General features: G+C 37.0%; 1 protein-coding gene across 1 annotated transcript; it reads left to right on the top strand.

The window, feature by feature from the left end:
• Positions 1–281: 281 nt before the first annotated feature.
• Positions 282–14,747, top strand: tmem168a (transmembrane protein 168a). The gene is made up of 5 exons (XM_073838139.1): positions 282–331; positions 2,170–3,329; positions 6,253–6,395; positions 9,783–10,048; positions 12,747–14,747. The coding sequence occupies exons 2-5, from the start codon at positions 2,241–2,243 to the stop codon at positions 13,292–13,294; spliced, it is 2,046 nt and encodes a 681-aa protein (XP_073694240.1). The 5' UTR covers positions 282–331; positions 2,170–2,240; the 3' UTR covers positions 13,295–14,747.
• The last annotated feature ends 264 nt before the right edge of the window (positions 14,748–15,011 follow it).

Raw genomic sequence — 15,011 nt, 5'->3', positions numbered from 1 at the left:
TAATAAGTTATAAGTTTAGTGTATGAGTTTAGAAAGCAATACAACATTTGCTGTTATAAACGGAAAGGCTTTAAATGTTGACGTCAAAATGTAACACATTTGTGCACTGAACCTACTGTATATATATATCCATTCAAACAAACCGACTGACTAACTATCTATATGACAACGCCTAAAATTCTAGAAAACACAATACGAGTCAATGGAAGTGAAAAACGTAATGTCAACACAGAATTTACGCTTCGCCTTTGACCTCGCTGTGCTGCCGTAGTTTGGAGTCCGGAAGCGTCATGGACATCGGGAAGTCAAAAACTCGTTGTCATAAACAAATGTAAGAATTATTCCGTTTATATGTATTATTTTTAAACGAAGATGAACTGAAATCCAAAAGTCAGTCGTTAATTCTCACATTTTGAAATGTTATCGCGATATTGTAATGCCTTCAGTGTGTTAACAGTGATAAAGTTGAGCCTAGGCTATGCTGTTTATGTGGCAGTTTCACATCTGACATCTATTAATCCTGAACTTTGGCACTCCTGTTGTGTTGAATAGGATCGGTCAACATATATCTGTTGTGTAACGTCGTTGTCAAAAATCGTATGATCGTTTAATTTTGCACAACCATTATATGCTTAAAACATATCATCGTATCTCTTTTTATGTATGCATGCATGCATGTATATAAAGCTAAGACCGGGGCTAGTTGTCACACTTTTACAGTATTATTCACAGTTACAGTGAATATTTCACAGGTTTGGGGTGTTTTTGAAAATCAACATTCAATAGAAACTATATTCTAGTCTATGCCATATTTTCTGCATAAATAAATGTAGATTCTGTAAATGAAACATGCACATTTGTGTACTAATCGGACTTTAGACTCAAAACCTTGTGATCTATCTATCTATCTGGGCCATTTTACAGAATTGGTGCAAACTGCTGTCCCACAACCAAAAAACACATTTGAAAACATTTAAGTATTAAAATCTTAGATGTTTACTTAGATCCTTCTATTATCTATTGAAACCCACAATATAAAATCATCATTTAGTGGGTACTTTCGATTAGGAGGTGGCTGTCGCAAATCCTAACCCCCTAAATTTCAATTTATGAAAGTGATCTAGAAATCATTTTTGCATTGTATTCCTTTGTTATTTTTAAAAGTATTTTTTTTTATTCTTTTAAAAAGTGAAGTTAAAAAAAATATATATTTATTTTATATTTTCTTTGTAAATTATGAAAGTTCATGTAAAAAAAAAAACTACTGAAACAGTGTATGTTTTTAGTCTATTGGCTTTGACTGATTTGAACTGCACCCCTATATTTATGATCAGGAAATATTTATGTCACTCTCTCCTATATCTACATAGTGAGTAGAAGGTCTGAAAAACAATTTTTCTATAATTAAACACCTTTTTGGGAGTTATTCCATAACATTTAGTTTTCATATGTGTACAACTGTTCAGATCTGTGCTAGCTAACACCGATTAGCACCTTTGAGCTAGGTTTAAAAGTAGCTAAAATTGACACTACCGTAACACCCCTGAGCGAAACATGTAATCACAAATCCTTTATTTGCAGGAAATAAACACAATTTTAGTACAGTTATGCAAGTTAAAATTCTGTAATGTGATGTGATGTGTACCAAAAATGTGCAGTCACGACCGAAACATGGGATGTTTTGTCAAAAATAAAGTATACTGAATTATCAACTAAGATGTTGTGATAGTGTTTGGTTCAACGTATATTGAATTGAATAATAATGAATCCTTAATTTTAAAAAAGGTATAATCAACTTTTTGCTTTTTACAAAGAAACATTACATAGAAAATACAATAAATCTTATAAATCACACTTGAAATATTGTTAAAAAAGGGTCAGTATAACCCTTTTTATTAAATTATATATTACAGGGTTTCGGGGAGAGGACAAATATTCCAAAATTTCTGTAAATACAATATGAGAATTAATTACTAGAAATGTGTACAATTTGTATACATACAAAATTTGTGGGAAAAGTTTTTTTTTAAGACGTTTCCAACTCTGACTTTGAACTAATACTGTAGAATGGCCCTATATAAATTATATGATTGTGTTTTTTCGATGTTTTTGTAATTGCATCACTGACTACAGAGTTCTAACATCTCTTTGTTCTATTATTGATTTTAGTGGAATGCATCAACATTCTCTTTCCTAGTCTTGGAGGACTGAGGCCTAATCCTCTGTGATCATACTCAAAAATGTCAGGCCAAGAGGAGTCCGACAAGGGTGTGGACATGTGGTCCTCCCTCCGCTGTCTGGGGTATCTCTCCAGCTTCAATTTGCTGGTAGCCGTGTGCTTGGGAATGTACGTACGATGGGAACAGACTGCCGAACCCATGATTTTGGTCATCTTCATCTTGGGTTTGTTCGTTTCGGCCATAGCTTGTATCCTCTACTACTACTTTTCAATGGAGTCGGCCAGTTTAAGTCTCTTCCACTTGTGGTTCGGCTTCCTGCAGGGACTCCTGTGCTTCCTGAACAGCCCGTCTCTGGAGAAGGATGTAAAGGAGCAGGTCACAGACTACCTGTTGCTCGCTAGTGTGGCTGTTCGGACGCTCTGGGCCCTAACAGAACGTCTGTGCGGAAGTGCTACGTTTAAACCAGTCGTTCTCACCTCACCTGAGCTTTTAGAGCTCCTAGGATTTGGTGTTGCAAGCATCAGCTTGGTTTTCCACAAATCGCTGGCCATGATTGCACTGACGTTATCATTAACAGCCCTCATTGTGGACCTTCGCATGAAGTCGCCCTTGGCTCTTCCTAATCTAGCCTGCTTTGCTGTGATCACCGCCGTTACCTTCTTCCAGGCCTTGGCGATCCAAGCAAACCCCTTCGCGCTCAGCTGCTACCTGGGACGGCTTATCTGCGAGCCTCTTCTGGATGTGTACTTTAGTAGCTTGTCGGCGACAGAACGCTGGAAGCACTTTCTCTCATCTGGTCGTCTGTGGAGGAGATTTTCTCTGTTCCCGCTGACATTCGTGGAGCTGGCGTTCTTTGTGGTCTGTGCCTTAAAGCTGGGTGACCTAAAGGCCTGGTACCTTGTCATCCCTGGCTTCTGTGTCTTTGGCCTTTTGTGGATCCTGTGCCACATGGTGTTCCTCGTCACACTGTGGTGCTTCCACACCAAACTAAGCGAGTGTCAGAAGGCGTGGGCGGCCCAGCGCTCGCAAACGCTAAATTTGGACAGGATCATGGCCTCCAGGGGCATGCGTCATTTCTGTCTCATCTCCGAACGGCTGGTGCTCTTCTGCCTGATGTCCACCATCATACTAGGGGCCGTCTCATGGCAGGTAAAGCATGTTAACTAATGCTCATAGAATCATTTTGATTTATCTAGATATCATGAATCCTGTCTGACAATACTTTAACTTCCAACTGGAGATGCATTATGATCTTATCACTCAAACCACTTTCAAAGGTGGTAAGAGGCATCAAAATGAAAACGATGGCATATTTACTTAGTCTTTACTGATGTCGTTCTAAACCTCTGTGACTTTCCTCAATAGAACACAAAAGACATTTCTAAAACATTTTTTTTTGGTCCATACAATTGATGACAAATTTATTGAAGCCCGTTTCTGCTACTGAATAAAAAATTAAAAAAATCTAATTGTGACTTTTTATTTCACAATTCTGACTTTTTTTAAGGAATTAATTGCATGATCTAAATGTGCAATTCTAAGAAATAAGTCTCAATTTTGAGAAATGAAGTTAGAATTGCGAGATATAAACATTTACATTTACATTTATTCATTTAGCCGACGCTTTTATCCAAAGCGACTTACAATTGGGAATACAACAAGTGATTCATCCTAAGGAGGCAGATCAACATGGGAAGTGCTCAAAAATACCATATATCAGGCGTTGTTAGAAGAGTGCAGGCTAGAAGGAGAAGATCAAGAAAGAGAGGAAAAACAGGCTAGAAGGGAGGATCAAGAAGAGAGGAGAATTTTTTTTTTTATTGAACTCACAAGTCAGACTTTTTTTTCTCAGAATTGTGAGATTATGTCCACAGTTCTGAGAAAAAAGTCAGAATTGCAACATAAAAACTTGCATTTGCAAGAAAGAAAGTCAGAATTGCGAACTTTTCTTGCATTTCTGACTTTATTTCTCACAATTGTAAGTTTATAAGTAATTTTGAGAAACAAGTCAGAATTGGGAGTTTATATATCGCAATTCTGACTATTTCTCACAACTTTGAGTTTATATCACAGAATTCTGAGAAAAAAAATCTGAATTGAGAGTTTATATCTGCAATTTTGACTTTATTTCTTGCAATTTTGAGTTTACATCGTGTAATTCTGAGAAAGAAATCTGAATTGTTTTTATCTAGCAAATCAGACTTTATTTCTCACAATTGTATGTTTATAACATGCAATTCTGACTTTATAACTCGCAATTGCGAGTTTATATCTTGCAATTTTAACTTTATTTCTCACAATTTTGAGTTTATATCACAGCATTCTGAGAAAAAAAAATCTGAATTTAGTTTATATCTGCAATTTTGACTATTTCTTGCAATTTTGAGTTTATATTGTGTAATTCTGAGGAAAAAATCTGAATTGTGAGTTTTTATCTAGCAATTCAGACTTTATTTCTCACAATTGTATGTTTAAAACATGCAATTCTGACTTTATAACTCACAATTGCGAGTTTATATCTTGCAGTTTTAACTTTTATTTCATGCAATTTTGAGTTTATATCACAGAATTCTAAGAAAAAAATCTGAATTGAGTTTATTTCTCTTCAATTCTGACTTTATTTCTCACAATTGTAAATTTGTATTATGCAATTTTTAGAAAAAAATCAGAATTGAGTTTATATCTTGAAATTCTGACTTTATTTCTCACAATTGTAAGTTTATGTTATGCAATTTTGAGAAGAAAAGTCAGAATTGTGAGTTTTTATCTAGCAATTCAGACTTTATTTCTCGCAATTGAGTTTATATCATGCAATTCTGACTTTATAACTCGCAAGACAACTGTTTGTCAGAATTGTCAGATAAGTCAGAATTGTGAGATAATTCTTTTTTATTTAGCAGCAGAAACAAATTGGACCCTATAGACTTTCATTGTATGAAAAATAAAATACACCTGAAACATACTTCAAAATATCTTCTTTTGTGTTCCAGTAACTGTTTCAGTTGCAGTTCACTCAAAAATGATAATCCTGTCATCATTTATTCACCCTCATGTCGTTCCAAACCTGTATGATGTTATTTCTTCTGTGTAACACAAATAAATATATTTTAAAGTATGTTTTAACTGGTTTTACCCATACGGTAAAGCTCAATGTAACCAAAACTGTTTGGTTACCAAAATCTTCAAATTTCCTTCATTTGCATTCTGCAGAAGAAAATAAGTCATGCAAGTTTAGAATGACATTAGGACGAGTAAATGATAACCTAAATGACGTTCTTTTAACATTAAAAATACTATATGCCATAATGTCTTATCCACACCAGTGATGCATAATGTTAAATGGGGACAACTCAATAAATCAGGTCTTGGCCACAAGTGCCTAATTTAACCTTTCTAGTAATCCACTTGAGATTTAATGTTAAGATATGAATGCTGCAGTGAGTCATTAGAAGCTCTTCCAGCTTTGCTAATGTTATCCGGCGTGTACAGCAAATGCAATCCTTCATTTTTTATAATAAATGTGATTTTGCTAATGAAAACACATTCAGGCTGTAGTACACTTGATTAAAATGAACAGGTCGGAGAACAAAAGGAATACTAGCATACCACACACTGAAGACTGCACAGTGTGGACTATATTTATAAACAAATTGTATGTGAAACAATATGTAGCATGCAAGAGAAAAATGTAGAAATTAAATTTAGATTCCTGTGACGTCGTCACATTGCGCGTTTAATTTAGCAAGTGGCATCTGGCAAACTGATCAAATAATGAGTCGGGAAACAGATGGTAAAAAAGTGGCTGATAGTCAATTAATTCTGCAGTCTTTTATCCAAAATGACTTTGCATTTAAATGATGTATTTTATCTGTATGTGAGCATCCTGAGAATCAAACCTTTGGCTATAGTGATGTAGAACACTAGAAACAGAAGCTCAAATTGTGATTTCTTTGATAATGTGCATACATCAAGATGTCTTTTTAAACTCTGCCTTAAAGTTAGAGTGTGTTTGTTTGGATCTACCTTTGAATCCACTTCTGAGTTGTTGATCACTGAGGTTTCCTCTCCGCAGGTCACTAATGGACTCTTCATGAGTGTGTTGTTAGTGGTACTTCCACTGGAGTCTCTGGCTCATGGACTCTTTCATGAACTGGGCAATGGCTTGGGAGGCACCTGTGTGGGATATGCGGTGGTAATTCCCACTTGCTACAGCAGGTAAATGCATATACACATACACAACAGGGATATGGCATACAAAGACATTTTCTGACTGGCATGTTCACATGGTCACAAGTAGATTGATAGGATATGATAAGAATAACCTTCATAAGCTTCTTATGAATTGGTGTTTTATGTAACAAACATCATTACCTGAGAAACTGGTTTTCTTATGAATCATATTTCTTAGAATTGGTCCACATGCGCATGTTTTCATCTAGCAGAAGCTAAAAATGTATCTTACAGGAATATTATTAGCAGCAATGCAAGACTGAACTTCAAGTGCAATTCGGTTTCAGAGAAAATAAATAAATTCGAAATATTATGCTTGTGGATAGATGTGTTTCTTCTGTTTGTGGCAGTTCATAAAACCTAAATATCTGCACCCGCTGCAAAAGTATTTGTGACCCTGGACCACAAAAACCAGTCGTGGGTATATTTGTAGCAATAGCCAACAATTCATTGTAAAGGTCAAAATAATCAATTTTTCTTTTATGCCAAAAATCATTTGTATATTAAGTAAAGTTCCATGAAGACATTTTGTAAATTTCCTACCAGAAATATATCAAAACTTAATATGCATTGCTAAGAACTTCATTTGGTCAACTTTAAAAGCAATTTTTCAATATTTAGATTTTTTTGCAACCTAAGATTCTCAGATTTCCAAATATTATCCTATTCTAACAAACCATTCCTCAATGGAAAGCTTATTTATTCAGCTTTCAGATGATGTGTAAATCTCAATTTCAAAAAATTGACCCTTATGACTGGTTTTGTGCTTCAGGGTCATATTTTATATACTAAATATTAGGTGTGAACTGGGTCATACTTTGTTGCACTACAAACAGTTTTACATAACTTCTTTCCATCCTTTCTCTGACATCATAATTTCATTTTCCTACTGTACTTGTAAGACTTTGACAGTGTATGTAAATGTCTTTTATTTTGATTGGCCTATCATAGTTCACAATGTTGTTCTTAATGTCAGGTCAAGTCGCTGAATACTGAATAGCTTTTGATATGTGAATCTGACCGTGGTTTTGATTTCACTGTGATGATGGTAGAGTGATTTAAAACAGCTTGTTTTGGTTGTGTAGCTAAATCAGGAAGACGATTAAAGGGATAGTTCACCCAAAAAATGAAAATTCTTTCATTAATTACTCACTTATGTCGTTCCAGACATTTGTTCATCTTTGAAACACAAATTAAGATATTTTCGATGAAATACAAGAATACTTTTGCATGTGAAAGACTGACACGGAAGAGAAAAATTGTTGAATAAAGTTGTTATTTTTGTTTTCTTGATGCACAAAAAGTATTCTCACCACTGTCACATGGACTATTTTATCAATGTCCTTACTACCTTTCTGGGCCTTGAACGTGGTAGTTGTGTTGCTGTCTATGCAGGGTCAGAAAACTCTCGGATTTCATCAAAAATATCTTAATTTCTCTGCGTCCCGATGTTCATACTATCCATCCTAAATAGTATGTGAAATTACAATAAGTGTGTCCCAAAGCATAGTATGCTGAAAAGAGTATGCCAAAAGTCCCCGGATGGTCTACTATTTCAGGTCGATTTTTGAAGTGTGGATCCGTGCACACTTGGCTAATATTGGCCAAAATCCATTGCACTTTGGCAAAGGATTCGGTCCAGAGCTACAAACACAAATAAAATGCATTAAAAAAACTACAAGCATGGCGGATGTGCGAGACCGGCGGTTAGCTAGAAGGTTGCTAATAATCAACATTTAACCTGGTAAAATATTTATTTAATGTTATCTGTGTGATATTTTATTTGCAAAAGTAGTGTGAACTTTTATGAAACAACTCTTTGGTCGTTAACTTATAAATGCATCATAATGCAGAAAATATGAGTTTTCGGCATGAAAGACCCATGAATGGCAGATCGAGTGCTACTTCTTTTCACCAAAAGAGTGCCATACTTTAAGGGCATAGTATAAGTAGGGACACTGAGACGCAGCATTTGTGTTCTGAAGATGAACGAAGGTCTTACAGGTTTGGAACGACATGAGGGTGAGTAATTAATGACAGGATTTTCATTTTTGGGTAAACCAACTTCTTAAAAATCATGATTACATTATCAAGGGAAATAATCTGCTGCCCCACTCTTGCTCATCTTGAATGTGCATCTTAATCAGCCCTTTGCTAAATATCCAGAAAAACAAGGGTGGAAAACCTCCCCGGATTAGATCTCTATGAACCCATGCTAGCGTTAAATAAACTCATAGCCTTTAATAAACTTGGTCTATTGCTGGTCCCGCTGGGAGCAGCATGTGCCATGCATACTGAGAGAGAGTGAGGGTGGGGTACAGGGCAGGCCTTCAGTCAGGTCGCTGATTATGATGCAATTAGGATGCAGCTCCACAGCCTCTTCACGCTCAGTATTCCTGCACTCCTGGAGAAAAAAAGATTCTGTGTGGAGCGGACGCATGAGGGGAATGTAGCAAGGTGTAATCTTCCATCTGATGGGTACGGATCATGTTTTTACCATGACGAGAGCCTCTTGGGAAGATGAGAAAGAGAAATGCTCAGGTTGACGGGCTCGCCTTCAACAGCAAGAGCTTGTTTTTATTCTTAGCAGGAAAGAGCTCTGGACACCGTTCAGATTTTCAGATGGTTCCCCCAGAAAGATTTTTAATAGTTTAAACTGTGAACAATTTATTAGCACTTTTAATTAAAATCTTGTTTATCTGTTGTGGTAAATGCCTCGTGGCTAGTAAACTACTCGTGAAATGTCATTTCAGCTAAAAATTTGCCTTCATATTATTTTTAAAACGTTGTTGTGTTTGGGAACGAGATGCATGGGTTGAGCATAAAGTGGTAGAGAAACGTAAACAGGATTGAAGGAAAAGAAAAGAGTCCTGACAAACGAGCTCAGAAAAGCGGTCATTTCCGCTTGAATAGCTCAGCACCTGCCTGGGTAGTTTTCATGGGTCACTGTGCCTTAGACTTGCCATTTGGGTTTTTAGCAAGCATGAGCGCAAAGAGTTGGTCTTGGTTTTATAATCAATCTTTGGGAAGCAAGGGATCATAATGGTCTTGGTTGTTAATTGCCTAATTATTATTAGCGAGTGCTGTTCTAGGTGTTATTTACAGTGGAAACGTTGCTGTGCTCTTTTAGAAAGGCAGAACGGGTTAGGTTGACCCTGCGAGGAGCTGCTGAATTACTTTCGTCTTTACTATGGCTTTTCTCCTTTTCTTTGTACCGTACATTTTCAAGATCTTTCTCCATTGTCCCTACTTCTTTTTTGGTACACGTGTACACTCAGACGGTCAAGGTGACCCAGTTAGCAATTCAGAAGCATCAGCCTCTCTTCCACATTTCACTTATTATTTGATCCTCTTTTTCTCGATGGGATGCAGTGCGGATGGACAGCTGTTGCTGTTGCCCCCGGGGCAAGCCCAGGAGTTGCACTCAACAGCTACTTTGAACGCTGTTCAGCGACTCTTCTCCCACCACCTCATCCAGACCTTCGGATGTGACTATTCCACCAGTCTAAGCCTGGACACCCTGCAGAACAAACTGCGCTCCTTTCTGGAGCTCTGCACCGCTGAAGGCCCGCGGCACGACACCTACATCCTCTACTACAGTGGCCACACACTTCCCAGCGGAGACTGGACTCTGGCAGGTAATCAGGTGCAATTGGTTAGGGCAGGACGGTTATGAATTGTAGCATGTGTACCTTGTAGAATATACAAAATGTTAATTATTTTAGCAAAATAATAGGGATCTTACAAAATGCATTTTAATTTTTTTAGTACTTACCTTAATAAGATATTTCACATAAAAGACATTTACATGTAGTCCACAAGAGAAAATAATAGTTGAATTGATAAAAATTACCCTGTTCAAAAGTTTACATACACTTGATTCTTAATACCGTGTTGTTACCTGAATTGTCCACAGCTGTGTTTTTTTGTTTAGTGATAGTTGTTCATGAGTTGCATGTTTGTCCTGAACAGTTAAACTGCCTGTTGTTCTTCACAAAAATCTTTCAGGTCCCACAAATTCTATGGTTTTTCAGCATTTTTGTGTATTTGAACCCTTTTCCAACAATGACTGTATGATTTTGAGATTATGATCTTTTTTTACACTGAGGACAACTGAGGGACTATTACAGAAGTTTTAAACACTCACTGATGCTTTAAAAGGAAAAATAATGAATTAAGAGTCAGGGGTGTAAACTTTTGAACAGAATGAAGATGTGTATATTTTTCTTATTTTGCCTAAATGTCACATTTTTTTTCATTTAGATACTTAACAACAGAAAAATAGTGAAAATTAGTAAAACCCAGATCTTCAAATTCAGAAAGTTTTCACCTCCCGGCTCTTAATGCGTTGTTTTTCCTTCTGGAGCATCAGTGAGCTTTTGAACCTTCTGTAATAGTTGCATATGCGTCCTGCAGTTGTCCTTAATGTGAAAAGGTGGATCTCAAAATCATATAGTCATTGTTGGAAAGGGTTAAAAAAAAAACAGATTTTTCTGAGGAACAGTGGGCAGTTTAACTGTTCAGGACAAACAAGGGACTCGACAAAAAACACAGCCGTGGATAATTCAGGTAACAAGACAGTATTACGAATCAAGTGTATGTAAACTTTTGAACGGCATTATTTTTTCGTGTGGACTATATGTAAACATCTTTTATGTGAAATATCTTATTCAGTTCAGTACTAAATAAAAAATATCATGCATTTTGTATGATCCCTCTTGTTTTGCTAAAATAATTAACATTTTGCAGAGTCTGCAAGGTGTATGTAAACTTTTGACTTCAACTGTATAGAAGGTTTCATATGGATGATACATGAGTTTTTTATATCATAGGTCCTAAATGCTAAAATCAATATTTGTTCAGGTCTTTGTAAAAGAGATCAAGTCACGAATGCTTTTATTTTGGCTGGGCTTTAGCAATTTATCGCTATGAAAGCTCTTCGAACTGTAAAGATATATCTTGGCTCCATCGCTCCGCCATGCTTTATCTTTCTGCCTGTGTGCGCGTCCTGTAACTCGGCGAGGTATTAATCCTTATGAGCGATATGGGATGTCACAGCCTCTGTCATACTGTTTGATCAGACCGGGGTGGGTGAGAAACAGCCAGGAATCCTCATTCAGTTTTTTGAGCGAGGTACTTGCCGAACGCTATTCGCAGTCTTTCCCGCAGCATGGCAAACTGTCAGATTTTTACACCTTTGCCGTGTTGCTCGCACCGTCTCTCTCCGTTTCCCCTGCAGCAACAACCCGTCACATCTTGTCAGCGCTTCCTGTATTTGTGAATGGGAATTTCTTTAGTGAATTCAAGCTGGTGCAATGATGATTGAATAGTCTAGTTGTTTGAACCATTCTTGAGTTGGCAGACAACCAAAGGTCTGGCAGTTTATTCTGGCCACTTGGGACAGGAAAAGTTCTTAAAAGATTAGTTAACTTCCAGACTAAGAATGTCCTGATAATTTACTTACCCGTATGTCATAGAAGATAACAAGTCTTTATTTCTTCAGTCGAGAAGAGATTAAAGTTTTTCCAGGTTTTTTATCCATATAGTGGACTTCAGTGGGAGCCAACAGGTTGAAAAGTCCAAATTGCAGTTTCAATGCAGCTTCAAAGGGCTCTACACGATCCCAGCCGAGGAATAAAAGTCTTATCTAGCAAAATGATCAGTCATTTTTTAAAATAAATAAAAAATGTATATACTTTTTAACCACAAATGTCTTTTTAGAATTTTTCGCTGTAACCTACATTTTTGAACCAGAGTACAAAGATGAAGAACTAACTGTGTGTGACTTTTTCAGACAAGCATTTGTGGTTAAAAAGTATATAAATTTAATTTTTTAGAAAATGACCAGTCATTTCACTAGATAAGACCCTTATTCCTTGGCTGGGATTGTGTAGAGCTCTTTGAGGCTGCATTGAAACTGCATTCTGGGCCTTCAACCTATTGGCCACCATTGAAGTCCACTATATGGAGAAAAATCCTGGAATGTTTTCCTCAAAAACCTTAACCTGAAGGATTTTTCTGAAGAACAGAATGACCAATGAAAATGACTAATAGTTTCGCTAGATAAGACCCTTATTCCTCAGCTGGGATCTTGCAGAATCATTTGAAGCTGCATTGAAACTGCAATCTGGGCCTTCAACCTAATGGCCACCATTGAAGTCCACTATATGGAGAAAAATCCTGGAATGTTTTCCTCAAAAACCTTAATTTCTTTTCGACTGAAGAAAGAAAGACATGAATATCTTGGATGACATGGGAATGAGTAAATGATCAGGATTATTGTATTTTATAAGTGAACTAATCCTTTAAAAAAATGATTGATTTTCTTATCCACAGGTGGCGAATGCTTGCGTCTGCAGCAGATTCTTGATATGTGGAAGGAACGGAACACCACCTTCTCCTCCCGCCTCATCTTAGTTCTGGACACTGAGAATTCTGCGCCGTGGGTGAAGGCGGTGCGCAAGGTGGAAAAGTTGTATGTGGCAGTACAAGGAGCCAAGATGAGCCCTGTCCAGGATGCTGAAGCCCACGAAGGCCCACGTTTGGGAGACTTCACCGCTGAGTGGGTGAAATACAACTGCGATCCTGACAGCGGCGTGCAGTGGTCAGAAAGAGGTCGGGTCATCTCTGCGATTTACGGGGTGTCCAAACCCTGGAGCGACTACGCTCTCCACCTGCCCACCGGAAGCGATGTGGCCAAGCACTGGAAAACACACTTCCCCAAGGCCACGTACCCATTGGTGGCTGTGGCGAACTGGTGCTGCGGACTCAATCTCCTGTGGTTGTGTAGTGTGTGTTTGCGCTGCGTCAGGAGACTGAAACTTTCTTGGTTCCCTCCCAGCATACTAGACACGGGGCAGGGGATTAAACTAGTTCGATCGTAGGTTGACCGACTGGCATGCTTCTACACAATGTATATACATTACCATGAGTTAACCGTTCAGTTGCCTTACTCTAATTACTTATGGTTGGGAAATTGCTCAATCCTGCTTCTAAAGATCTACAGTTGAGATCAAATGTTTACATCCCCCTTTCAGAATCTGCAAAATGTTAATTATTTTACAAAGAAATAGGGATTGTACAAAATGCATGATATTTCACATAAATGATGTTTACATATAGTCCACAAGAGAAAATAATAGTTTGTGAACTGCCTGCTGCTTTTCAGAAAAATTCTTCAGGTCACACACATTCTTTGGTTTTCCAGCATTTTTGTGTATTTGAACCCTTTTCCAACAATTACTGTATGATTTCGAGATCCATCTTTTCACACTGAGGACAACTGAGGGGCTAATATTCAACCATTACAGAAGGTTCAAATGCTCACTGATGCTCGAGTAGGAGAAACGATGCATTAAGAGCCAGGGTGTGAAAACTTTTGAACTGAATGGAGATGTGTACATTTTTCTTATTTTGCCTAAATATCATATTTATTCATTTAGTACTGCTTTTCAGAGACTACAATATATAGTTACATGTTTCCCAGAAGACAAAGTAAGTTCAATTTACCCTGGTCTTCAAATGCATAATTTTTCCTTCTTTAGCATCAGTGAGCATTTGATCCTTCTGAAATAGTTGAATATTAGCCCCTCAGTTGTCCTCAGTGTGAAAAGATGGATCTCAAAATCATACAGTCATTGTTGGAAAGAGGGCAGCAGGCAGTTTAACTGTTTAGGACAAGCAAGGGACTCATGAACAGCTATAACTAAACAAAAAAAAACACACCTGTGGATTATGTAAATGTCTTTTATGTGAAATATCTATCTCAGGTCAGTACTAAATAAACAATAACATGCATTTTGTATGATCCTCTTATTTTGCTAAAATAATTAACATTTTGCAGATTCTGAAAGGAGGATGTAAACCTTGACCTTGATTAGAAGTTACATTAATATTTGATATGAATTAAGACTTAACCTTGCAGGTAGCTTGATCTTTATGAACAGGATTAAGCACCATTTCTTTTGTTTACCTATGTGCCCTATATACACAATATAGCCACTGTCTTATCTCATATACAGTATTGAGACTATCAGCGCCAAGTACAAGTGCCTTGTGTTAATTTATTAAGTCTTAAGTGGGTTTTCTCTGGATTTGGGTGAGATATGCGTACTGCAATGCATTTTGGGCTCAGGCAAAGTCTAGCTGTACCTTTAAAAGGTTGTTACTCTTTTTTTTTTTTTTTTTTGCCAAACAGTCTGGTTTAGTTGTTTCTCCAAGACCTCTTCAAAAGCCAATGTTAAAACCATATCGTGCCATGTTTTATTTTGTATTCTCTGTAGGGTTTTTGTGTTGAGGAGTTGAACCTTATTAATTCTTTTTCAACAGACCAGTGTTCTTTAATAAAGACTGTTTGAAATTAACAATCTGGTAAGTAGGTGTCTCTTTCAAGCCAAAAAATGGCACTGAAATACCAATGACGTTTTAATGCATACAATTGAGTCATCAGTATCTCAATGTATACAGTTTCTAGCCTTTTCCAATGCAAATTCATGCTTGCAATATCCTGATTCAGGACATGGTGAACAAAGGAGAGTAATGAGATGCAGCACCCGACTTTGTTTTATATATAGCCATAATGCACATATATAGCATTTCAGT

The sequence above is a fragment of the Garra rufa genome, chromosome 4 (assembly GCF_049309525.1).
Source record: "Garra rufa chromosome 4, GarRuf1.0, whole genome shotgun sequence".
Lineage (NCBI taxonomy): Eukaryota > Metazoa > Chordata > Actinopteri > Cypriniformes > Cyprinidae > Garra > Garra rufa.
This window is presented reverse-complemented; position numbering and strand designations above follow the sequence as displayed.